This window comes from Cariama cristata, unplaced genomic scaffold, assembly GCF_000690535.1.
Source record: "Cariama cristata isolate BGI_N322 unplaced genomic scaffold, ASM69053v1 scaffold7518, whole genome shotgun sequence".
Lineage (NCBI taxonomy): Eukaryota > Metazoa > Chordata > Aves > Cariamiformes > Cariamidae > Cariama > Cariama cristata.
The window spans coordinates 94,560-121,714 of NW_009630570.1; the positions used below are offsets into that span (position 1 = coordinate 94,560).

Here is a 27,155-nt window from a genome sequence, read left to right on the forward strand (position 1 = left end):
AGCACATTTGAACATAAAAGAGAAGAGAACCTTCATACTTCTGAGCAAACCATCCTCTCTAATGCACTGGCCCTGGCACTAGTCTCCCAAGAGCTGGCCAACCGACAGGCAATCAGACCTGAACTTCTGGCAACTCGCATTCTGAATTTGACCCCAAAGAATTTCTCTAATAAGCTGCTTCTAGGGTAAAAACAGGAAAGATTTCCTCCACTCTACCAGTGGTTTCACACAGACCATACCCTGTTGAAGCCAGGCTGGCTCTTTCTAAGTGCTGAGTTGAAAATTCCTTCCTGATGTTTTTTAATGAGCTTTGCAGGTAAGGTGAATGACACTGGCCATCTTCAGGGAACAGATCTCTCTCCTCTGTGACAAATGACGAGTGTTCTCTCCTTGGATGCAAGCCAATTTTTCTTATGGAGGTAACGGAATAATTTGGGGAGCTTGGGGATATACACTGAATTTTGGAGTTAAGCCATTCCTAGCTGTTAAAACTCTCTGGTGAGAGAGTGGATCTGCTATATGTAGATTGTCAGTGTTTCCTTTTCAGGTTCCAATGCTGTCAGTCTGGTATCTTTCATGAGTATTTTGCACTGTAGAAATTAGAGATGGAAAAGACCTATTAGGTCATCTAGTTTACCTACCTGCCAGAGCAAGATTCTTTCCTACAGTATGTATTTGGCCACAAGAGCAGATGGAGATGTAATAATCAGATGCTTCAGTAGATTTAGTCTTCAGAAGTTCTGCTATCAAAATTACAGACATCACCCAGCAAATGCCTGCAATTTTTCTGAAGGTAAATATATCCTGGAAGACTTCTGCTGATGGTAACTGTCCTCCTGCTATCATGTTCAATACAATGCACATGGACAGGTATTACATTTTATTAGTTATTTGACTTGCTGCTTTATGCTTGAGAAAATTGTACTTCATGACACAAGAGGATAAAACTAACAGGATCTGACAAACTTGGATTAAAATAAGTAAATAAAATAAGAAAGCTGAATAAGTATTACCTGACAGTTGTTTTTTGCCTCAAAATCACTTCGCCCAGACTGTTTCTCCTTGCTCAGCTTTAGGTCACTTTCTCGGAGCAGATAGCAAACCAGCCATTTATATGCTGCTAAAGGAACTGTGAAAAAGAGAAAACCAAAATTCTTAACAGCCACATGCAGATTCTACTGGAGTCTGTTTTTGTTACCCTAGATGAAGAGTGAAGGTGTCAATTAATCAATCCATTAACATGACACTTTGCCCATTACTGTAGATGCAATAAATAACATCCGAGTAAGATAGACTGTAACTGTACAGTGAAGACCTACCATACCTGACCATACACTAGTTCGAACTGAACTAATTTGAACTAGCTAAAAGACAAGATATAGCCACAGCTCAATTTAGACTTCTCCCTTGATCAAATTTTTTTAGCTTGTTATTTTCTTCCCATACTAAGACAGCTCTGCAAGGTACTCAGTCTCTTCCAAGAATACAAGAACAGGAGACAGTCCACATTTCGTGGAAGCACGCACCTTCTAACACTGCAAAGGTGGCTGAACGTAATCGCATTTGAATGACCTACTTTGTACATAAGTGAGTTACATTTTTAGAGCAGCCTGGAACTATTAAGGAAAAAAGTACTTCAGCATAAAGTCCTTGTATGAATGCTGCTTGCTTGTGTCTTAGCTTAAGATTTAATGTAGAATATTATTTAGGCAATTGTGAGTGTTCATATGCTGTCTAAATTTAGGCACCTAAATTAATGGTTCAGTTTCTAACAGAATGGAACAATAAATAGATTGAGGCATTTTTAAAACTATAGTCTGGTTCAGTAGGTATTACAACAGAGAAGAGAATATGTGCTTAGGTATCAGTTTGTGCTCTGCTGGGCTTCACAAGTTGGAGACATACAACAAAGAAGAAAGCAAGCAGTTATTTCGAACTAGTCTTTTTCTTATAAGCCTTTGTATTTTGAAGTTATGCAGATTTTATCCCATAGCTATTATGATACTATCTCACATGGTACTATGCATCACTATCCAAAGTTCAGATTTTTTGCAATTATTTGAGCACTGAAGTGGTTACTGAATTCTAAGAATCAACTCGAATGCCCCTTATATATTGACTAGAGTTTCTTCCGCCAGTATGTTCTCATTTTCATAGATTCACTTTTGCTCAATGCCCTGTCACTATCACATTATCTGCTCATTTCTTTGTTAATTTTTGCCTCCAAGGGCCAATCTGGGCTCACAGTGATATAAAAGTGCGAATGGCATCTAATGTTATACTTGATTTGATTATAGCAGAGTAAGCCAGTAAAACTGCAGGGAATTTTCTTTCACCATTACTCATTTTTCTCTATGCAACCAAAAGCAACAGTCAAAAGCAGACACACTTAAAGTCTTTTCAACTTATTTCTAAATCACTTGTATGGATTTCTAAAATAAGGTATTTTAGTGACATAAGGTAGTGGCAATCAATGCCCCTTACAACATTTTCACTTGAAAACAACAATACAGTGACAAAAAAAAAAAGATCACAAATACTATTTTAGAGGAACAAAAATGGAAGAAATATATCTGATACTACCCTCCATTCCAGAATCAAGGCTGGGGACAATAGGACATATTTTGAAACACAAACTATGTTCTTACTAAAATGAAATACATATAATACAAAGAAAGTCAGCATATAGTAATATGACAAATATCTAATAAGCAGCAGAGGTTGTATCTCAAATCTCTGGATCCCTTCCTCTGGAAAGGAATTTAAGATTCTAGAACCAGTTTAACAACAGCAGAAGGCTACCTGAGGAGTCCATGCAATCTTCAACACTAATGGCTGTGAATTTCCAGCCAAGGATATGATGGTAATCTTGCAAAACCTTTATTGTTCCTAAAGGGGATTCAAAAGGAGTTTTATCTGAAACACCAAAGAAAACAAAAATTATTTATGAGAAAAGAAATCAGACTCTTTGGAATTGAAAGCCTATTACAAAATCATGCATATACCTCATAGGCCAGATGCAATTAGGCCATAATATTTATTTGATTAGGGCCTAGTCCAGCCAAATGAGGACTGGTGGACAAGTGCCTGCCATCACTGCCTATAAGCCCCATAAGGTTCAACTCCTGTTGCTGAGTTTTCCAGTTCTGCAAGATGCTGGTGAAACTCACTGCTAGGAAATTGAAACAAACTCTAGAGAACTACAAAATGTACTGATGGATACCACTACCAAGTTAGGCAATATGAACAGTTTTAAGTACAATGAGCAGAGGGCACCCAGACTTAGGACGACTTTAGGAGTAGTTCCATTGAACTAAACTGCACTTCTCGGGGAGTAAGATACTACTTCACCTGATTAGCGATGGCAAAAAATCTACCTAGCTTCTGTAAGACTTAGGAGAAAGAGTATTTCTTGCAGCAAATATCTGTGTATTGTGAATGTATCATATGATGGAGCCTGTAGCACATTATTTATGCTCTAAAAAATGATTAAATGACTGAAAATTGCTTTCAGTATGAAAATACCTCCTAATTCCATTAGCTACACACTGTTGGGTCCAGCATAAGATTCCACAATGAAAACTTACCTTTTATGCAATTCATCCAGCTCATTAAGTAGTTGCTGGTTTGTTGAAGCAGGACGTTGTTATCTCCCTCATATGTGCAGTTTGGATCATTGTCATTTCGGATTTCACCCAGACGATTCACTTAATAAGAACAAGTGCACAATTTAATATATTGCGATGTCTTAATGGAAGCTAAGAGGGATTAATAAATCTTTCTGTGATAAAATGCAAGAGAATTGTCTGTTCCTGTATGTATAGCTATTGTTATCAACAGATGAGCTTGAAAGTTCACTGTTTACCTTGTGAAAATGAATATACTGGAAAAACTTGAGAAAAGTATCGCATTTATCTTACAGGGGGAATTTTCATCTATAAAGTATGCATCTTTATTTTTGGAACTAAGACTGAATCACATGTACAGTCTATACAAATGCTGATGCAGATGCTGCAGGGGTTTAGGGTTTTTTTTGTGTTATCAGGTATGAAACGAATTTAAAACTATCGATACAAGGAAAAAACCCTTTCTAAACATATTCCTAAAATTCACACACCTTGACACAACACTCAAAGAACACATCAACATAACCATTCTCTTTCTGATCAGTGTATGCATTAGTCTGTAACTTACTGGCAAGGTAACCATGTCCTCCACAAGCTTCTCGGCACTCCTGGGCTGCCTGCTGAGCAGTCCAAGAAGACAGTGGTTTGCTGGCAGCAGATAAGGCATGAATCTCACGTCCCAAATCAGCCTTTGTGAAAAACAAGTTACATGTGACTAATAACTTTTACACAAAGTTTGTGACCAGTTAAAGCCATAGCTATGTGTACTGCTTTATAATGAAGAGAAGAGTAACTGGCAATACATACATAAAATTTTCTGAGATCTATGTAAGGGCAGAGCATATTTTTGGTGCCACAAAAAGCCCTGCCACAACCAAAAAACCTTAGCACTAACTTTCTTATATAGGACAGCGATAATTTGCGCCAGGTAATGGACACATCGGTACATCTTAGCTCAGATGTGCCAGCTGACATGGCATTGCATGGGATAGTTCACTGCTTGCCAACCTTTTCCTCCCAAAGGTGGAGAGGCAGGTGGTTGAAGATGACATGTCCAGAGAAAGCTTCTATCCCCTCTGTGACATAAGTAATCCCTCTCTTCCCAGTCAGCAAGGGGATATTTATAGTATTTACTACCTTATGTAGTTTTCACTGCTCTTTCAAGCATCAATTTTGCAAAGAGTAGGAAAACCTAAATGTACCCCCTCAATTTCCAGACAATCACAGTAGCCCGCATTTACACTAACTCTGTTGGCCCTCCTTTGAAAATGCATTTAGAATTCCAGTTTCTGGAGATAGTGGGTTGATATTACCAAAGCCTGGTTAAAAGTAACTCCCTGGTTGGTTGTTTTTTGTTTGGTTTTTTTTTAAGATCGCCTGTAGAACAAAAGGAATTCATAAGGATTACATTCTTAATGTTGACAAAAATCACATTTTGTTCTAGCACTTTCTTTTTCTGATAGCCACTGTTTTGTCTAAGATTAGTGACTGCGCTGGAGACCTCCAGAGATAAAATATCAGATTTAAAAAATCAAACAGATTCTTCTGCGGTTTGTGCAAAAAGGAGAAATTAGAATACCCACCCAATAATACACAAATCTTTCACAAGCTGAAAAAATCCCGAGTGTTTAAGTGAGACCTGAGCAAAACACAGCCAGTGTGTAGGCTCTAGAAATTAATACTGTCAATATTTTAAAAAATAAATAAAATTTATATGCTATAAAAAAAATCATACCACAGTTATTCTGGTTGAGAATCTGTCCTTTCACAGAGACAGACAGATCAAATTTCCTCTGTAAAGGGGTGACTTCCAATAGTCTGATTGTGGATGAAAAATTCAGCATTAAGACTCCAAAGTCTTAACTTTTTTCTCCAAAAATATTTATCCTAATGCATGAATATGAATTGCAAACTCAAGCCCGACTCACAGAGTCTGTGCAGGAATTAAGAATACTACAATTTCAGAAAGTCTTTGATATATGCCCCCTGCAGTATAATTTACAACAGTTATAAGCTGAATTTGCATTATCATCATATATTTATGATAAACAATTCTGCAAGGGAACATAACCTTAAATCCCACAGAAATCAATAAAAGTTAAACCACTCCGTCAAAACTAACTTGGATGCTTTTCTGAATGCAACTTTAATCATTACTTTGTATGTCCCATATTTCTGAGATTGCTCTAGCGCTCTTGATTGTAAGACAACTTAAGACTTCTAGGTAAGTCCTTCATTTAACAATTTTCAGTTTATTATAGTAAGAACTTAGCAAAGAAGAAATGTGTAAATATCTCACCTGTCTCTGACTCCTTTGCTTTGTCAATAAGCCTGCATAAAATTCTAAGAAGTTCTCAAACAGATATTTGGAGAAATAATCTAAGGCATATGCGGCAGCCAGATAAGGAAGAAGACGCCATTGCTAGAATAAAAATTAAATAGATTTGATTGCAAACTGATACATATTTTTATAGTTATATATATATCTGTAACTACCTTTTAATATTGAACCAACCCATTTGTTTTTACTTTGTTCAAATTGGAAAACTGTTTTATGGAGAACTTAACAATAAACATCTATAGATACAATTAAGTATAACTACTGTATACACAAGTTACTGTTACGATACTCTAGTTCATGCATTTTAGGAATTTGTGATAAACATTCTGTCAAATCAGTGCAAAAGTTCACTGAAGCTTTGGGGACCAATGACATATTTTTGCCCTCTGTTTAAACAATGTCTGGCATGCTGGGGCTAGTCATGATTCATGTGTTTCGTCAGTACCAACATGACAGAGGTTGTAACTGTTTCGCTTGCTTGTTCATTGCTGAATGTACCTTAGTGCTGGTTGCATTCTGTGAAAAAAAAAAACAGGGCTGGGAAGAAGAGAAAAAAGCATCTTTGCTGCTCCATGCAACTTGGAGCCCATGAAGGAAAAGAGAAACTGCTTGAGGCAGCTTTTGTGGTAGAACAAGAAGGGAATGAGAAGTTCAGCAAGCAGAGCCCACAGAACAAGCCAAAACTGAGAAAAATTGACAGACATGGAGAATCGTGGGAAGCAGATCCTGGCTTATTCAGAAGAGGTGGGAAGAAGGCAGCTTTTGCCAGTTTGTAGAAACCCAGGAAATCTTTCAAAGTTGCAAGATCAAGTGCAAACCTGGAAAAAACCACCCACTTTGCAAGGAAAAACTGAGCAGGTTTGTTTTCAACACTTCTTATATTTTAACCTTTCTCATTCAGCAGATCTGAGTTTTCTCTATTTATCAGTTACCCTACATAAGCTTGTCCTATTTTTTCAGAGCAAAAGGTGTTTTTTGTCTGCATAATCTGCAGAAAAACATTGATTATATTCCTTTCAAAAGTAGTACTAGCTTGAGACTTCACCACAATAAATGTGATTGATTTCTATAGTTTTAACGCATAAAGGCTAAAAAAGAGAAAATTAGCATAGCAGCAAAAGAGGCACTGACATTTTTAAACAAATACTAGTTTCTACATCAGCAGTACTTTCACGTGTACATAGAAGACGGCCTTTCTCTGAACAGGTTACTATTTTAGAAGGCAAATGTTTCTAGGTACTTCAGAGAAACATGAATATTATGGCTTTTGCTATTCCAAGAACATATGTCAAAAGCCTTATCATACCAGGAGGTCTTCAGTTGGAATGAACCCCCACAGCTACACTAGAATGACATTTCAGATGACACAGACAATTGTAATTTCACTAACATCAGTGCCACTATTTCAATCTGCAGTAGCTCTGAATCTGAGTCTCATTATATAAAAGTCTGTAGATGTGAATTCCACAGTATTTACCTGTGTTTGGTACTCAAGAACAGGTATTTCTTCATCATCAGTTGGTCCAAACTGACAGCGAGCTGCTGAGAAGCGAATGGCTATTGATAAGGCAAGCTTTAAATTGGTTGTGGAAACTGCTGTGATCACAATTCTGCCAGTGGACAAGGATCCCAGAGCTGCACTAAAACGCTCTTTAACATCCTGAATGAATAAAAGGTACAGACTGAATGGTGAGGCTAACATTTCATTTATATCCCTCATAAAGACACAACTCTGCTAGTATGATCAGAAGTGCAGAGGATTGGCCAATTTTGTTTCTTGACACATTCAGATAAGGCATTCAGGCAAGACTCAAAGTAGCATCTCTAAACTACTTTGGGATCAGTGGAGCAGCGCAAAGAGCAAGAAGTCAGTAAAATCAGTAAGGTGAGTTGAGATATCTCTGAAAGGCAGTTAAAAAAATAGCATTCTGACTATCTCATGAAATCATCAACAGCTTTATTTAAGTCCAGGTATCTCGTACTTCCCAACATGGGAGGCCCATGCTCTATCTTTTAACTTACTTATACCTTTGTATATTTAATGAACTATATTAATGAAACAAAACCTTGATTCATACCTTGATTGAACTTGAGTACTTGCCCTCAGCTGTGACATCTCCAGCTATATTCAGTATGTTTTCTTTAGGTATCCTGACATGGTGGAACATGGCAAATCTGTTTAAATAAATACACAAAGAATGTGAAAATCTATCTCAACATAGTCTGAGGTCTCTACATTACAGAAAAAAGGTCACAACGAAGACACGATTGCACAATGATCTCAGGCATATCAGTGAATTGAAAACAGTGCCCGTCAAGCCAGGTAGATAATTTTAGGAGAGTATGCTTGGGAGAACAAAAGCTTTCAGACTCAGGGCAGCACAGAAAATTCAAGATAGAAAATTACTTGTTATAAATCTTCATTTGTTTTTCTTAAAAAAAAAAGATGATGCTTACAAAACCAAAATAAACACCTCACTGACTCTAGGAGACCATTTCAGCAGCTTCATAAGTAAAGAAGTAAACAACTAATGGAAGGATGAGCAATGTATTCTGTTTGAGGGGAGGGACAGGTAAAGATACTTATTAGAGACCTTATACAGAGGCAGTTTGACAGACGCTTTCACTGGTAGCCCAGAAACCTGAACTGAATTCTCAGTCTGCATGAGTTTAAGTAAGTTACTTAGCTTGATATCTCAGCTATTGAAAAGCTTGGGAAGATGAACAACTTCCTTCTCTTGCTTAGAGCCTGACTGGGCCATTCTGACTCCTAGTAATTCCCTGCCACAAACAAGTCTGCTGAAACACATGCTTTACTGAAGCGTTGTTCAGTCCAGTCTGGAGACTGCTTTGGAATAGAGACACTAAATATTTTTATGAGTCTAAAATATAGATCTGTGAGGATCATTCATGCTATTGCAATACAATGAGGACATAGCTGAAACAGTGCCCTGAGAAGAAACTGAATGAAGGATTTTCCTTTGTTTAAACTCAAACTAGGACTTCTGTTCCCTGGAATGTGGCATCTTAAAAAGGACGAGCAAGATAACCTTTTTTAAATTGTGGCACCCTAGCAGCAATAAAGAAGGAAGTTGTTAGAATAGGCAGAATGTTCTGAGTATTTGAATTCTTCAGGAAGAAAGTGTATGAACTGTTTCACCCAAATCGGCAATACAACTTGGCACAATAGCAGTAATATCAGCTCCACTCACGAATATCTCAGTATCTAATAGCACTTGAAAAGCTGTATTTGTAATCAAAGCAAATTCCTTTTTCCTGCCAATACAGGCTGATCTATTTAATAAGGCTCACGAGAGCCAGGTCTTTCACATTAATAAATTACAGAAGGGCTGCATAGCTGCATGTGCTTTAAAATTACGAGTTGTTTCCAAGGAAACATATCTGCATACTGAATTTATTCAGCCTTAGAGATACACAGTATTTTCGGACTTAGCCACAGAGAAAAGCATGCTATCCTAACCAAGAACCAGCTGCTTACTGGCCTTAACGATACTAAAAAGTGCTTTATTAAGTGCCAGTTTCAGTGAGACAACACTACTTTGTAACAGAAGTAAATTCAGAATTTCCAAAAATCTGATTTCCATCTTTGTTAACATTTTTTTCACATCACTGATAATAAAAAAGTCTCATTCAAAAAAGATCTTTTGGTTAAATTCACATTCTGTGCTCCCTATATGCCAAATAAAATCCACAACTAAAACTGCATAGTGACTCCAATGTTTTTAAGTAATAACATCCATATTAGACAGAACTTGAGCTTTTTAATTATTATTACTCATTACTTTAATTACAGAAGAGGGTGTGTGGCAAGGTTTAGGTCCCTAGTTTAGCACTCTCTTTTCCTAGTTACCGTACATTCATAGAACTACAAGAAGGTGCTTCCTCCTAGGAGCTTACAATCCAAGCATAAGGCAAGAAGCTACAAATGTGTTCAAACAAACGGTGAGGCAGACACTAGGTACTGAAGAGTACTTTCTTGATATGATATCTGCCAGTCACAGCACACTGACAGCTAAGCGTTGGCATTTATTTATAAGCCATTAGAGTAAATGAGAATTTTAAGGAGGAATTTGAGTGATGAAAGTAAGGGAGCTTCATGGATGTTTATAAAGAATCCCTCCCAGGTATGAAAAGATGCATGGAAGAAAGCAATGAAATATTATTTTAAAAGCTATTGAATGGGTGATAAAAACTGGAAAGAAGTAAGATATATTCCCTATAAGCACCAGTGTTGAAAATGAAAGCAGAACCTTACAGGACCTGGGAGTTAGGCAACCTTGTGAGATCACTGCCAACTACTGTTACGCTCCCTCTCTAAGAACTTTGCTATTTGAAATTGTTAGACATATTGGCCAATTTGAACTTGATATCAGAACATATTAAAAATAAATAGTAAGATTCAATGAAATCAACTATCACATTCCTAATGGTTATTAGCCTAGAAAGCATAGTGAATAGACAGGGAACACATCTGTCAACGCATTTAGGGGAAAAATCTCCTTAAAGAACTGGAGAAATATTTTACGATAAAGGAACTGTATACATAGTCATGGGGATATCATGTATCAGTAAGTTTGGAAAATCGCTAAATTTCACATGGTGATGACAAGACTATAGGTTTGAAAGCTACCTTACTTAGGGCCTCTTCTGCATAGCCAATAGTGTGACTGAGATTAAGACCTCTCAGCAAGAAAGACAGATAGCTGTCACTTTACATATATATCATAGGGCTCTATAGCAATGTGCAATTTTGCATCTTGTAGCCCACAGGTAAAAAAAAAATGTATCACACAGTTTTCTACCTAGATTAGCTGAGCAGAGTGAAGCACTATTCCAATAGTAGCATTCTTGTTGGGGTTCTTTGGCCAGTAGTTTAGGGAACATTTAATCTTACAGACTTTAAATCATGCAACAGTAATTCATCTGGTGTGCAGTAACACTGATGAAAAAGGAGCAACTGCAAAAGCTACAAGCTCCTTTTGCCAGTACTAAATTAATATGCTGTTACCCATAGTACAAATAGCTCAAACATACTTTGGTGAATTTCAGACTCACTAAAATGCCTTTCCTGCCAGCTTTTGTTATTGACTACTTTAGAGATGGTGCAGTGACAGTTCCTTCAATCCTTCCAGTCAGAAACAGAAAGCAGGTGAATAGTATCGGAAGGCTGTGAGTCAAGTGATCTCATGGCTGTTCTTGAGATTCAGTAAAGCTTGGGAAGAATAACACTTCAGAGTTTTGGTGAAAAACTTGCAGAAGGAAAGAAAACAGCCACATATTCCAGACTGAAACTCACAGAAAGGTTAGAGTTGAAAAGAGTTATAGAGAAGCTGCGGAAAACTGCAAAAAGGCAATATTTTAGCTCTAGTTTCTACAATTAAGAAGGCAGCTCTTTAACAGTAATGCTCAATAGCAATGATAAAACAACATAGCATTTTATAGGCCTCCTAATCCTATCTTAATGGACTTCATGGACACATAAAGACCCACTCATCCTGAAGTTCTTATAGTCTAAGTGCCAGTCTTGCAAGGAGTTCTGGATGTGCAGACTCCTGCAAATGTCAGCAAAAGCTGACAGAGGTCTGCTAAGGAAGAAAGAAGGTTGTTTGAAGTTCACTGCAGATGCGAGGCTGTATTTCTCTGGGTGATAAAACAAATGCATGACCAGATCTGAATCTACCATTCCCCATTAGCACCATCAAATGCCTGTCAGTGTGAACAGGCTATGGCTACACAGTTTTGAGGTACTTGTGAGTGACAAAAATGAAGGGATAAGGCAGCACTCTTTAGCAATGCGACTACATCTTAAGCAATGTGCTCGGCACTGTATGTACCCATATAGTGTCTAACCTTGACTGTAGAAACTAAGTGGAGAGGGCAAAACAGGGAAATACCTATGATTCCACTGAAAAAATCAGTTTTGACTTAAATTGAAAATATGCAAGGTGTGTCTTGCAAAATATTCGGTTTAACTGTGAAAGTGGCACTGTTCACAAGGATTGAAGGATTGATGGTACCGTATTCAGATAATGTAAGTACAGGTACAGGTATTTTTAACATTTATTTTTATTTCATAGTTGCTTCATTACTATTGCAATTGTTTGTGACTCTGGTCAGATGCTGCAAAATAATAAAAACGTTAAACAAGCATAAGCTTGTTTATTTGAGAAGCAGGACTGATTTCTACACTTGCTTTCTTATTCAGATCCCTGTACTGTCCCTTTCCCTGTACTGGAACAGCCTCTTCTGTGGCCTTGCAGTGAACCAGACCTGAGAAATGATCTGGTTGAAGACAGCCAAGTTTTGGGTTTTTTTGTCAGATTAGTTTTCAGGCAGTTCCAGTTCCCTAGCTGAGTCTCCTACACAGCTACAGAAATGTTTGTCCCAGCACAAAGAAAAAGGCAGTGTGGGAGCAGAAGCAAACAACCAAAGAAACTGAGTATGGAAATTATCTTCACCGAACTACTACTTCAGATTGTAAGATGAAGCTCCAAGAGACTAGGCTTCAATCATGTATTACAGCTCCTATCTTCCTAGTGAAATAACTGCAACCATTGCAAAATCTAAATAAGAGTTAAGAGGATAAATACTAGGAGACAAAAACCCTTTGAAGGACTGGACTTTCATCTGTTCTACCCTTAAACTAGCAGTAACAGAATCTTAATGTATTATTGGCACTGATACTGGAATAGTAACAAAGGAAAAAAAATGAACTAACCATTTAAAAGTCATCTGTAAAGGCTTGGAGGTTGTGTGATGTATGCCATCTTCACCAATATACAAGGAATTGTAGTGAGGGCTTTCAGAACGTGCAATCTCTTTCCAGAAAGGGTTCTTTTACATAATTTATTGCTTTTCTGCCCAAAAGATCCCCCCTACCCATTTCCTCTTGGGTGTTTTGTTTTGGTTTTGGTATCCAGAAAACTGAACCTGGCCTCAGTGATTGCTAGAGAACGTGCTGAATGTCTTAGCATGTTCCATGTGTAAAGAGACTGGTCACATTTTAATTGCACATGAAAGGTTGTTAAAGAGCTAATAAAAACCTTCAGTTTTCCAAAGTCCATCATTATAATTAGATACAGCCAACAATTCTTCTTTGCCCAGAAAGATACTTTTCTCCCCTACAAACAATTCCATTAAAATAAATAGCTTTCTGTCTGGCAGTGGTTTGCTGTATCTTTGATAGCTTCATTTCACTAGTTCTTCCCTTATCATAGGTTTTGTCTGCTCAACAAACTGATTACATGTTATCAGTGGATACAGCTGAATGGCTCAGAGCATGTTTTACAGACAGGCATGGTAAGCACCACTTCAGAAACACAGTTATGACTGATTTTCAAATTCTTCCCCATGCAGATTCAGTTGGGCATCATTTCTATTTCTGGAGCAGGGAAAGCAGCAATTTGCTGCTAGTTACAACTGGACATGAAATTGGTTCACCGCTGATTCAGTGGCAATCATTTACTGACGTGCACTGCAGTAATGGGTAATCTTGGTAATGTTACATTAGCCAGGGCAGACAAAAAAAAAAAAAAAAAAGGCAAGAAACAGAAATGCACATCAACACTTACCCAAGCTCTTGCTTTATATCCCTCCTCTTATGCCTGACATTCATTTTATTGAAAAGACCCTGGATCTCATATATCCAGAGTTTTTTCAGTGGTTGTTTTTTTTTTTCTCAGTTACTTCCATTTTGAGACCTCAGTGAACAGCACATTTCAAAGACTGCCAGAATACTAGCAACAGGTGGACATTTTTATATTATAAAACTATAGAGTGAAGCACTTGCATCCCCTGGTGGCAGTCTGATTTATTTTTTGGTAGCAAAACAAAACTAGCCTAAACTCTACCTAAGAAAAATTTGAGTTCTATCTTTAACCATTTATGTATTGATTGTACAAGTTGTTGTAAATGATAGGAAGAAAGAAAAAATATTTTAAAATATTTTAAAGTGATTTTGTCTTTTTTTTGTCAGGGTAGCTGAAGTTACAAAGACTTGCAAAACCCTTGTGATTTTCGGACATTCCAATTATGAAGCTATGAGAATTATTTGCAAAAACAGACTTAGAAGGAGTGGACTAGTCAATTGGATTTACACTGCAAAAATTCCCACATTACTTCTGAAATTCTTTCTCTAACTGAAACATTACACTCTGCATTAGCAGGAAACCAGACTTCAACCAAATGACCCAAAAGATTAATTGTTTTCCAAAGCCAGAAGGGACAACTACAATCACCTACTCTGTTCTCTTACATAGCATAAATCAATGGCATTTTCCAAGGAAGCTCTGGAATTTCTTCCTCATGTCCTACATAAGTGCTCAGGAACTTAACTCTCTGTACCCATATTGAAAATTAGTAGCAGGAACTTCTTGAAGTGCAGGAACAAACTCTGACATATCTGACAGAGATGTCAGACTCTGACCATTTATCCTGAGTGTAAATACATGGAAATATATCTGATATTACTGTCTATGGTAATTGAGCCAGATTTCACATACACATTCAAAAAACTGGCAAAGTATGCAGTAGAGACTAACACTTGTAGTCACAGCATAATTTAATGTTTTCTTGTCACCACATACAACAGGCTTCTATAGTGTACAAAAACTGCAGGCTGTGCTTTCTATGGGATAAGCTAGAATATAAGATTACTACACTGCTTAGGAGAACACCTTGACAAGGCACTGTCCAGTGGCCCAGAATGAAATGTCTCCCTGTGAATCTTGGCATGTTGTAGCTCATGCAACCAACAGTCCATCTTCTAGAGTGGCACAGCTTGTCCTCTCTTTAAACAAATGTAGAGCTATGAAGCTACTACCTCTCCAGTCCCCATCTAGGCCTTCACGTACCTCTGAGAAGCAATGTGTACAAGTCCTGACACTTTTGACAGCTCAGTGTTAGCAGGAAGGTTGCAAAGCAAAAACTAGTTCTTTAGTTCTTGTGAACAAATTTGGCATCTAGCCTCAGACCTCCACAAAGAAAATAGCCGAGGTAGATCAGGAACGCAGGCTCCTAGCGTTTTCAGCTGAACAAAGGGTATCTATTGGTAACCCTGGGCTCCCTCGTCCCTCTATCTTAAATCTGCAGGTGCTGTCTTAAACTTAAGCTTTCTAGTGCAGGGACTGTCTTAATCCATGCTTAAGTGAACATGATCCATGATTGGGGCTCCTCAGGCACTGCTGTTAAAAAATAGTAATATTTTTTTAAAGTAGTATATGCAAAGTAAACAGAAAGATTAGGATGCCCTATGATTGCTTTAAATTACATGTGATGCCATAACTAAGATAAGGGATTCCATCTGACATTAAAATAGGCAGTCAATGATATCTCTTATTTACAGTGGATTATGTGGATTATAATTTCATATTATTCAATAATTATCAACATTTTAAGAAATGCTCTATAATTTTCCCAGTAGATCAAAGGATAAACAGATTTTAAAATTATGTGCATTTTGATATTATGTGACAAGCACACTCTTTTCCTTCCTCATGTTGCACATACAACTATGAAGCAAATTAAGAACGGACAGCAGAATTTGAACATTTCTATAGAAATATGAAGCTGAAAAACATCTAGATTATTCAGTCCCGTGTTGCTGTGCCATCTGGTGGCTACTAGTTTGTAATGCAGATGCAGGTAAAAATATCCACCAAAACCCAAATGCTCTTTTTTCCCAGGCCTTTTTGCACATTTTTCCTCTATAAAACTTAATTTTCTATATGATATTTTTTTCTTTATTTTAGGTGACAGAGTATCAATGAGAATAAGCTACATAAACATAAAAGTCAGTGCTATTTTTGCCACTACAGGCTATTTGGGACATCAGGAGGAGGCTGGTACGGACAACAAACCCCAGAAGACCTACGACCTTCTGGAACACCAGTCAAAGCCATTACATTGGAAAGCAGGATACCTTAGGATGTCTACACTTTGTTTACTGCAATGGCATGTTATGAAGGACAACATAGATATCTGTAATGTACTGAATCAACAGAAAGAGGTAAATTTGAGGCATAAAGAAATGATTCCCTTATGCTCTTATTATTTTAGGTCTCTGTTTTTACAAAAAGCTATGTAACACAGGGGTTTAAATAACAATTTTTACATAATGGCTGTCTTAATGCAGAAATCTACCTCAATTTCCTCACTGTCTCTCCTCTCCATCAGACATCTTTCGTTAGTAAAGTAGAGACACAGTAAGGCCACTGAAGCCCATGACTCAGAAATGGAGCTCAGGTACTTTTTTATTTCAACTGTACACAGAGAATACAGAAAAAAATAACTAACCTTCTCCTTCTCATCTACAGTGAACAGGATTAATCCAGAAATCCCATGGTTTAAACAAGATATCTAGTTTCTCTACTAGGTCTCATTAATCTTACATCTTTATTAACAATAAACCTTGTCTGTGGACCTCCATTAGCCTTCCTGTGGGCTGGAAATCGACAGACAAAATAATTAAAGGCTTACACCCAGACGGGTGGAGAGGCTGATTAAGTTCTTTACTCAGAACTTAATGGATTGTTTTGTTTTTTCCTTCATTACTATTGTTGCAGAGTCTATGACTGCAAGGATGCTTGGGGATATTCACAGAGTATCAGTGGCACTTCATATTCTAAGAAGAGAATCAGGAAGACCATGGTTATTCAGATAGAAAATACTGAAATTCAAGATTTTTTGATCAGGGTTTTTTTTAGAAATACTAACAACTTAAAACCACTAGTAAATACCTCAGAAGTAAAGACAGAACTGACACAGGAGGATATTTACACCACTACAGTGTGATATAATCTAGAATGTTTCCTCCTTCAAACGGATTGACTTACCCATTATCCAACCCATTCTGCCCAAGTTTCTTTCCTATGTCACCTACCATCACACCTGGCATTGGTAGGAGAGTTTTTGTATCTCGAATCTGCAGAGAAATGGAATGAAATATTATTTCAGTTGTGGAACAACGAAAGTTATTGGTTGAACTTTTCAAACAGTGAAAATATTCCCAACTTGTATTCTGTTATTAACACTAAAAAAAAGCTCTCTGTTTTCTTTCAAGCACATAATCCTGGGCATAACTTGTACTTACATATCCTCTCATTCAGGACATAGATCCCTTAATTAAAATTACTCTGGCAATATGACACTAGTTACTTCACTGTGTTAAATATGCCTTGACAGTGATGACTGCTCTCATCAGACTAGCATTGAAACCTTCTTCATGTGTTCACAGACATAGTAGGAATCAATGGAACTTTTATGTAACAATCAGCTTTGAGATATTCCCCAATTTTGTAATAAATTCTGCTCAGTCTGCAACTAGTTCACTTTACTATGCACAACTTCACTACTGCATTGCTGTATTTTCTGATGCTTTTAATCTTATAAACTGATCTCTCTGGTAGAAGCTTGCAGATACCTTGAAGATCAGCCTGCAGCATTGGCAGACATAAATAACCTTAAACTTCATCCAAGATTTTCAGGAATTCATATAATATAAGTTAGTTCAACTATATAGGCAGCATGAATAATCTGGAGGCTTTTCAGCTCTTTTGTATTTGTCAGAAATTTTGCAGAAAAAATAAAGTATAAAACTGTATAAACCGTATAAAACTGGCTGTACAATCATCACGAAATCAGTGAATATTTAAAAACAGTACACTTGTTATAATTGCAATAAATGTTGAATGCATTAATTAAAGAATCTGCTAGTCAGATATAAATAACAGCATAACAGAAAGTCTTTAATTTGAACCCACTCCCTCCAAAAAGAAAAAAAGAACAGCAATATTTCTACTCTACCTGTACAATAAAGGAATGTAATCCTTGGCACTGTCCATCAGGAGTATAGAGCTGGGCATACACAACTGCATGAGTGGCATGTTTCCCCATATTACCAACCCAGAACTTTGCAGCTTCGAAGTCTGGAGTATTGATGATAAATTCCTGTAGCCAGGAAAGAAAGGAGCAAATTATTCAAATCATAAAAATCAACACACATCTATTTTGTTTCTTTTTCATGACCACAGTAATGTTTTGAAAACATCCATTAACTGCCAGGGTTTCATTCTGTACTCCACTCCAGCAGCTGAGATCTCTCTTATTGTGTTCAACTTTTGAGACAATACATGTAGCTAGGACAAATTTAGAGCTGAAAAAGTAAAGCCTGAAATTCAGCCTTTTAATTGCTCATTTAAGCAGTTAAAAAAAGTAAAGCAAAGTGATGGACTCAGAACTATTTCCTAGATCTTAGGTCAACCTGAGCTGTGAGTCCACATGAGGGACTGTGAGGACTGTTTCAGCTGCAAGGGCTGAAACCTATGCAGGGACTACCTCCTTCTTATGCAGTTTTGTGTGGAAAGGAAGCCTGGTTGGCAGTGTGAAAGGCAGCACACTTGCCAGTTTGGGCAACTGGGGAACCACGAGTAATTGGAATTCTGAAGAATACATGTATCCTGAAATTTAGACATAGATTCAGCATTCAGATTTTTACATTCCAAACAGTGTACTTTCTGGATGTAAAAGAAATCTGAACTCAGAGCTTCATGATCTCAACAAAGATTTGGTCACTTCAGTCACTTCTACTGCAGTGCACTCATCACCAGCATAAAACTCAATTTATTTAAACAGAACTTTTCATGCTGCCAAACTCATAAGGTTGTCTCTTTTTTCTGGAAAGGGATGTGATTGTCCATGTTGCATAAATGATTACTGAATTTCTTGTATATGAAAAAATGCAGACTGGAATGTTGTCCTACTGAAGAATATAAAATCTTATGTTTCAAATATATGATTCTCATTTCTCATCCTTTTGAAGCCACTTCATGACATACAGATATGAGTGATATTGTTGACAGTAATAGCACTCACTTCTTTACAACGCAATAAAATGCCATAGTCTTTGAGGGAGATGATAAGCCTACCTTCTTGGGACATTAAATAACACATTTTAAGTTCAACTTGGCTTAAACCAAGCATGTAGATGACAAAGACAGAGAGAAAGTTCTATCAGCCTTCTTAACTTCTGTTTTCTCTCTTGATGTGAAACTACAATGAGTTCTATTGATTTACTGAAAAAAAGTTAGGACAATGAACTTATTCCTGCAGCAGTGCTGATTTCAGAAAAATAATTGTTAATAGTAAGCCATATCCTAATGGAAAGAACAGTTTATTGTTTTGTTCTTTGGGTCTCTTCAATGGTCTTGTTATCTCTTTTTTCGTATTTCCTTTTCTGATACTCAGGAAATAATCCTAATTGTCATATATAAAGCCTTCATATTTAAAGACAAAAGACAACTTAATCAGCAGGTCCAGCTACTCCTTAAGAGAGACAACAACAGAGAAGGATGCTGTCCTTATTTTATATCACAACCAGAAGCTAAATTAACTACTTGTACAAGAAAACAGAAATTTCTGGATTTATTGTAAATATTAGATCGACAACCATTTCACTTTCTTGTATTTTGTTCTGCTGGAATGGAATCACTTTTCTCTTTTTTAAAAGTGTTCTGGCTATTAAATGCACTGATTTATAGTAGTCAAAAATACTAATGAAGAAGACTTTTTGTTTTGAAAACACTGGAAAGTTGTGTGGGAACACGCTTATCTCTTGAAATCTCCACATCTACCCTTAATTGTATTCTCTGCAGGAATCCACTTCATTCTCTTAGAAATAAACAAAAAGGGGAGAGCGAGCTGCCTCTGAACTGAGGCACCCACAGCACATGAAATGTGATACGCTTGTCTGTTTTGGTCTTCTTGAACCAGGACTCCCCAAAAACAACCTTCCCTCCAATGTAAGTAGTTGACTTTTTTTTTTTCATTTGGAGTTGAACTCTATTCTTTCTTGCTAATCAAAGAAATCCTTGAATCATTCTGTCCAACAGAGTCTAATAGTGTCAAGCGTTATTCCTGCGCATTAAGGACTAACCTGAGTGTTACGATCAAATGTGGCAGTAGTTCGTATGCCTTTGGTATTAGTTCCATGGCTGAGTTCAGTCAGAGCAAAACATCCAAAAATCTAAATAAGGAGATATAAGGCACAGTTCAAGACTACTTTATTACAGCAATTAAAATGGTAAGATTTTCAAATGGTTGTAAATATGTTTAATAATTGGAATTGCAAGAAACCAATCAAATGTAACCTTAAGGCTAGGAAATCACGCTTGCAGTAGGGTAACAGGTACTTTTTTCCTTTGCTGATGGCTGACTCATTCAGGCAGGTACAGATTATTACATCCACTGACAAAGTTTTCAGCTGACTGGGTTGAAAGAACTGTTACATGGTGAAAATCGACAAGTCTGCTGGCATTACAAGCAGTTCTGGGAACTCCCAAAGTTAGGAGAAAAACAGAATGAGGCTGTTTATTTTCAAAATTGCGAATAGTCTACATTATTGAAGGGGATAATTTTATAACAGATCGATGTATGCATACGCTTGGTTCTCAGCAGCATTTGGGAACGCTGTCTGCTTGAAGCCACAGTGAAATGTGCATACTGGAAAACTTTACCCTAGACTGGTTTGGCCTGTAGTTCATACTCGTCAGTAGCAAACCTTTGAAAAGCAAGTGAGAATTAAAGAAAAACAACCGACCAACCAACCAACAAAACTGAATCCTCAGGCAAAATTATTCTGACAAATACATATCCTCAGGTTTTTGTGTAGACTGAGAGTCATTAAAAGAATTCATCCTGGTATTTAATATGGAGTATCAAATCAGAACTATGTAGCAGTATATTGCTGTCTATGAGCAGACAGATAAATACAGAATTTCAGAAAATTAAATAAGCAAAGAAGGCAAATCATTGGCAAAAAAAAAATAAAATAAAAAGTGATAAAGAATAAAAAAAGAAACATAGAGCTCAGTTTGGGTACGCTCAGCACATATATCTTGCAAACTCAGAGGGTCAGGCCAGACAGTAAATGCTGCCCACGTGGCCAAACAGCATAGACGGAGAAACTGTTTAGGATTGGCTCTTTGTATATCAGACAGGCTGCACTTATTCTGCAGGGCACTTGGTCCTGAGTCTCCATTGGACTCCATGTGGTGTTTCTGTGGCATTAGGACGTTATTATTTTCCATTTTATAGCATCAGCATGGAATACTTATAGCAAGGGTATGTGTTGTGATGTATGATGTATGATGTAGACGTGGGAGGTGGGAGCGTCTGAGCATGCAAAACTTGCTAGGATATACTCTTAAAGGGTGTGGACAGAGACAAAACTGCTGTAGTGTCATCTATATTGCTTTTTGGGAGAAGTCTCCAAACTATGTCTGCATGTTAACTTGGATGGTCTAAAACAGATCCAGGAAGTGGCATAATAGCTAGTAGTGAGGATAGTCAGGGCTCAGTGCTTCAATCTGCTCCTTGGTCTTTTCTTTCACTATTTAGAAGTAGCTAGGTACTGTACCTAGGTAAAGAGATCAGAAATAATACAAGGGTGCAGGTAGTGCCACAGTTCTGAAGCTGCCCAGTTCTTGCAAGTTATCAAAACCCCAAAGATTTACCTCCATGCTATAAACTTGTTTCGCAAAGTCTGCAAACCTCTCAGAAGCACTCAAAATTGTACCTGCAAATACCTGTAAAAGCAGACAATTATGAATGAAATCAGTGACCCCATGATGGAAAGCACAAATTGCACGCATAATAGTTTGTAATAGTGATGTTTGTTAAAGAGACCAGGGAAAGTAGGCTACACCGTAAACTACTACTTAGACTACAGCTGGATGAGGTAAGTCAGTATTTGATCTTGTCAAGGCCTCTTTACAGAGGACTGAAATTTTCACAGCTCTAATCTGTTCAAGCCTTCATTGGAAACTCTTAAAAATGCTTAGTGAGCTCACTTTTCACTTGTTCTTACTTTACAAAATAGTAAAATTTTGACTATTCTAGTTTGGTTTATTGCAAATGGATTGTGAACTGAAGGTAGCTGCTTCAAGATCAGACAAGAATAGTGTTTTTAAAGGTACCTTCAGTTTTTCTAGATGGATATTCACATGACAAAACTGTAATTCCCAAACTCTCTCCTGCCATGTGAATAGTAATAATTAATTAATTCAACTAATATTTTTTGATCAGCTATGTCAAGTATTCTTTCTGAGAGACTCATCTAGGGAGCAACTGATGAACAGAATCCCAGCCACTGATGTCAGTGAGAAACTTTACACTGGTTTCTGTTCCTTCTAGATTCTGCCCTGAATCAACACACTGAGGGTGAGGCAAGGAAGTTTCTGATACCTGTATCTGTAGCAAAGACATAGCCACCAAACAGGGCCCAACAACCAAGTTCTTTGGCTGCTAACACCGAAGAGAGGAGGCAGAGGAGTGGACAAAAGGCGGCGGAACTGCAGGCATCAAAACATCTGTCCGTAGCTCTGTCTATATTGCTCCACCTTTACTTTCCAGGTCAGATTCCAGTGGAGACCAGGCTTAATGACTAAGTTTTACTACTACCTTCATCCCACAGCTCTCTGATTCTTCTATACAGTTAAAATGAATTTCGTTTTTGAAAACAAAGGACTGGGAAAAGATATAGCTTTATTAAAATTGGCAGAAAGCAACAGAATTATGGTATTACAAGATACTTAAATTCAAATATATATCACTGTAACTTTCGAACTGTACTTACAGCGCAATGTAAGAAATACTGGAGACATGGAGACCAATCGTACATTCCTACACAGATGATCATATTAAGTATCTTTAATGGTTTCTCTATGATCTCTTGCTGAGTAAGAAAATCATACTCAAAGAGCCTTTTACAGCGTAGGAATGTCAGCTCCTGGTATTTCTCACGGCACAAATCTTCACCAGGATGATGTGCAAAGAGAGGATCACTTTCCAGAGCAGAGAAGATTTTTTTCTTCAGGAGGAAAAAAAATCATTAACAAAACAAGTTAGTGTTCTTCTAGGATAATAGTAGGCCTGAAACTACATTCATTTGATAGGAATATGTAAATTTATAAAGCCCAAACTCCAGAGAATTAAAAAATATATTTAAACGGTCTGTCATTATATGTACAATTCATGCAGTTAAATTTTATGAAAGCTCCTTCGTCATGAAGTAGTAAGTGTGGGACTGATTCACTCTGAATGTAAGAGATCAGGATGGTAAAACTTACTTGCTTTTTATAGCAGCTTCATTGTTTCACTATATGAAGCTGCTGGCAGGATCTAAAGGGCAATGGCCCTCAATCTGAGAATAAAAGTAAAACTCCAGGGGTTACATTCAGTTAGAAATATGCCATAAAGGTAAAGCCATTAAGCTACCACAACTGCTCTGTTCCCAGATGAAAGCAGAAATGTACTCCATTTGATGGAACCATCATATGCAGCCATTCAATATGGGATGTGCATCTTTTAATTTGGTTTTCTTTTTTTCATTAGATGATACACTATGATATTTTTCTTAGCTCAGATCTCTGTGTCTTCAAGATATCCACATCGTCTTAATTGTCTTTCATGTAATTTAGAAAAAAAAGTGCAGTGTCTCAGGCAAAATCTTTTAAAAAGGTTTTTAAGGTCCTTTCCTCCTCTCTGAAGAGAATGACACAGTAAGAAGACCAGATTTCCTGTGCTTTTCTTTGAAAGGTAGGGTGATTCCCTCTGTCTGTATGAACAAGACTGTTTGCCCACACAGCTTTGAAACTCCCTCAGACACAAAGCACTTGTGTTTCTTCTATGCTCTTAAACGTATCAGTCAGATACACAACAAGGCAGTTTTGATTTCTCTGAATCACCTAAGATCTTAATAATTATGGTGAACGTTCAAGATTAGCTTAAAACCATGTAAATCTATACCACCTTCAAAAAAGCCAGTTCTTTCTCCTCCTACATCTCCAAGTCACGCATTCCCACACCATCTCGTGTGCTGCAATCAATCTCTTTTTTTGGTAGGGTTAATTTTCAGTGAGGTAGGCATGCTAATCTGTCCAACTGCAATGCCACATAAGCATTAATGCAAGCACAGAAGATCACAGGAAATTATGTCAGGCAAAGGAAGACAAAAATGCTACGTTTGACAGTGGCATGAACTTTGCCCATCTTAAGTGCATTGTAAAACTATGGGATATATGATTTAATGCAAACAGCACAGTAAAGAAATATGGTAGAATATAGTTCTTTCTCAGTTTGAAATAAACACTGAAATTCTGTGATGTAGCATCTGCTGGTCTCCCCTATACTGATTTTCAGTAATGAAATGAGCCTTATGAGACAGCAAAGTAGGTTGCTTAAAAGCTCAGTTCTGTTCTGAAAATCGGATGTGCAAAACCAATTTCTTCATGCTCTATATCTACAGACTATTATTAAAGTAAATACTCTTCCTTCAAAAATCACATACTTGCTTCTACCGACAAGGTATCTCCAAAATTAAAACATGCTTATAATTCTTGCAAAGTTTACCTTAAGCTGGATGATATCTTTTCCATCTAGTAACACTGCCATCTCCTTCCAGTTGAAGGAAGCTTTCTTACGATATTTGCAAAGTGGTCCTTTAGGGAAATCTGGTAGCAAAGTATCCCATGAACTTTGGCTGCCAGTGGCTTCTTTCAGATTCAGTGTGGATGCCATTGCTAGCTAAACTGCACCAAACAAGAAAAGATACATCACAAACTGAAGCACTGCAGATGTCTAATCTTTAATAATAAAAAGAAATCAAAAGGGTTGTTAATTAAATCCATAGACTTATTCAAATGTATGAGTACACCAGCGTAGAGCCAACTAAAAACTTGCCTTTCCATTTTTCTAATTCAATTAACTTGGTACAAGATAAGAAAAAGAAAAAGCCTTTGATGAAATGTAAATGAATTACACGGTCTTTGTTATTAACATACGAGCTAACCCTTTTAAAATAAGCAAAATATGAAACAGGGACACCACTGGTTAATACTGCATAATGAGAAAGGGGGGATGAGATAAAAGATCCAGGCAAGAAAATAACATCTTAAAAAACATAATGTGAATAATTGTTACCTCACTTCTAACTTAAATACAAAATAATAAAATATTAACATGCATACAAAGCCCTGTTCAAATGCAGGAGATGTGTGTATTATCTCCACATTACTAGTAAACATTTAAACAACTTTTAACTAAATGGCATGCTGGTTATATGTTAAGGTTTGTTTTTATATAACTGAAGTGATGAGCTGTTGTTTGTGCATAAACACAAGACAGAAGACATAAGGGAAATAGTAGGAACTCCACTCTCATCTTCCACTAGTTGAATATATGAAAGACTAAGTGGGTAATAAAACCTTTATTTTATGTGCACCAATTGCAAGAAACAAATTTCTGTAAAATTCTGTACATTTGCATCTCCTTTGCCTAATTTAATCTTGTCCAGGACTGGGTTAGCTCCCACAGATCCACTTGGCTATGTGAGCACTATGCTACTTGGATATATCTGCCCAGCCCATTAGGAGTAGCGCACAGAAACAAACAGATGGCTTTACACAGGGGAAATATAAACACCTCCAGCCCTGTATATTATTCCATTGTTTTGATATGGTGAACATTTTGAATTATGAAACTAGAACAATATTAACATGTTGTCCGTCACTAACATTGACTTGAACTGAACAAGCAAATGGGACAAGCAGGAGGCTCTGTTTGCAATGGGTCTATAGAAGGTACAGATTAAACCTGCATAAATGAAGCCAAATAAAACTATCACAGTAGTGAATTCTACAAAACACATAAAACTACAGAGCTTTTCTTCTACATGGATGATGCAGTTCTGGAAAATTGTAAGCACATAGGTATGCACTTCTCTTAAGTGTCATATTGCCATACTCAAGAATAAATTTAAGATAATACAAAGTATGAACTTTGCAACCACACTTAAACTTAATTTTTCCTTCTTTCTTCCCTAATGTTTAAATTTTCATTTCTGTTATGTGGTGGCTTGTAACATTTCTTTCCGAATACACTATTTTCTGCGCAGACTTGACCTCCGACTCTTGTGTGACTCTTGTGATCAAGAGCAGTAAAGGCCCATGAAGTCTGCTGGCATTTTGTTGCATATATCTACGGGTCATGCAAGTGTATTGCAAAACTTCACAGAACCTGCACAATTTCACTTCCAGTAGGTACAACCGCATTGGTTTTGGACAGATGGGGAAACCTGCTTTGTGTTAGAAGCTGTCCCGAAGAGTAAAGGCTTATGCCGCTGCTGCTTCCAGAAGCAGACGTCGGAGTGCCCTCTGCTGCTACCTGCTCATATCACACTCGGCATATTCCTGTCACTTGCAGGTGGTACAGATCTGTGCTATGCTTGTAAGATGCAAAAATGATCGGGCAGAGGAACAGAAGCAATTCTCAAAGGTACTGGGAGGACATTCAGGCCCGGGACTGGCCAAGGGCTCAATGCAGATTAGGAACATAATACAGTACAGAAACTTTCTTTGGTATTGTACTTTTTCCATCACTTTTTTTTCCCCTCATCATCTTGATGTATCTCCTTGCTACATTTCTTTCCTTTCAACCTAATCCTTTTATGGAGGTAATTTTCTAGTTCTGGACAGTGCAGATACAGTTGAAGAGGACTGCAGGGTAGTATTTTTGCATGTGACTTCCAAATCAGTTCTAGGAAGGTGCAGGTCCAGTATTGAGTGACAGGTATGGAAAGAAAAGAGACAGGGGGAAAAAAAGGCATTGAGAAAGAGCATTTCAACCTGAAGCCAAATAAACAGACATTACTCTTCTAACTGGAAAACAGGCAAATCAGGCAGAAGTTCAAGGCTTCTGGCTAAGAACAGAGAAAAATACTGCAGTTATTGCATCTAACTTTATTTACATTGCAAATCAATGAGATTGCTCAAATAAGAAAACCTAAGTGTTCATAAAAAAGGATCCTGTACATCAAAAAATTTACAATTTCTCTATCTTCACACAATGTTTGAATATAATTTGGTTCCAAGCAAAGTTTCAAAACTGATTATGAAATCAAAACAGGCAGTTATAATAGGAAAGTAACAAAGGACTGCCACATTATTTTCAACTTGTTGAGAACTGCTGCTGTTTCACTGAGAAACGCTGAGATGAAAACTTTTTTATGTGGAAGGTACTCCTGCTAGTAATTCAAATTCACGACTGGACAACAACAACGGTATGCAAATCATGAGGGAATATTTCAGTTTGCAGTGAATTATCATCAGTTATCT

At 37.2% G+C, this 27,155-nt stretch overlaps 1 protein-coding gene across 1 annotated transcript in view; it reads right to left on the minus strand.

The window, feature by feature from the left end:
• ACOX3 (acyl-CoA oxidase 3, pristanoyl) overlaps window positions 1-26,840 on the minus strand; it is a 34,412-nt gene extending 7,572 nt beyond the window's left edge. The window contains exons 1-15 of the mRNA XM_009705590.1: window positions 26,789-26,840; window positions 26,386-26,394; window positions 24,394-24,567; window positions 22,619-22,852; window positions 21,498-21,569; window positions 19,919-20,008; window positions 17,791-17,934; window positions 16,821-16,909; window positions 8,046-8,142; window positions 7,445-7,627; window positions 5,926-6,048; window positions 4,195-4,315; window positions 3,588-3,707; window positions 2,803-2,916; window positions 1,014-1,129 (exon numbers count right to left, since the gene is read on the minus strand). Coding sequence (XP_009703892.1) covers window positions 1,014-1,129; window positions 2,803-2,916; window positions 3,588-3,707; window positions 4,195-4,315; window positions 5,926-6,048; window positions 7,445-7,627; window positions 8,046-8,142; window positions 16,821-16,909; window positions 17,791-17,934; window positions 19,919-20,008; window positions 21,498-21,569; window positions 22,619-22,852; window positions 24,394-24,561 — 1,671 coding nt within the window. The 5' untranslated portion in view covers window positions 24,562-24,567; window positions 26,386-26,394; window positions 26,789-26,840. The remainder of the gene's footprint in view (window positions 1-1,013; window positions 1,130-2,802; window positions 2,917-3,587; window positions 3,708-4,194; window positions 4,316-5,925; window positions 6,049-7,444; window positions 7,628-8,045; window positions 8,143-16,820; window positions 16,910-17,790; window positions 17,935-19,918; window positions 20,009-21,497; window positions 21,570-22,618; window positions 22,853-24,393; window positions 24,568-26,385; window positions 26,395-26,788) is intronic.
• Window positions 26,841-27,155: the final 315 nt, after the last annotated feature.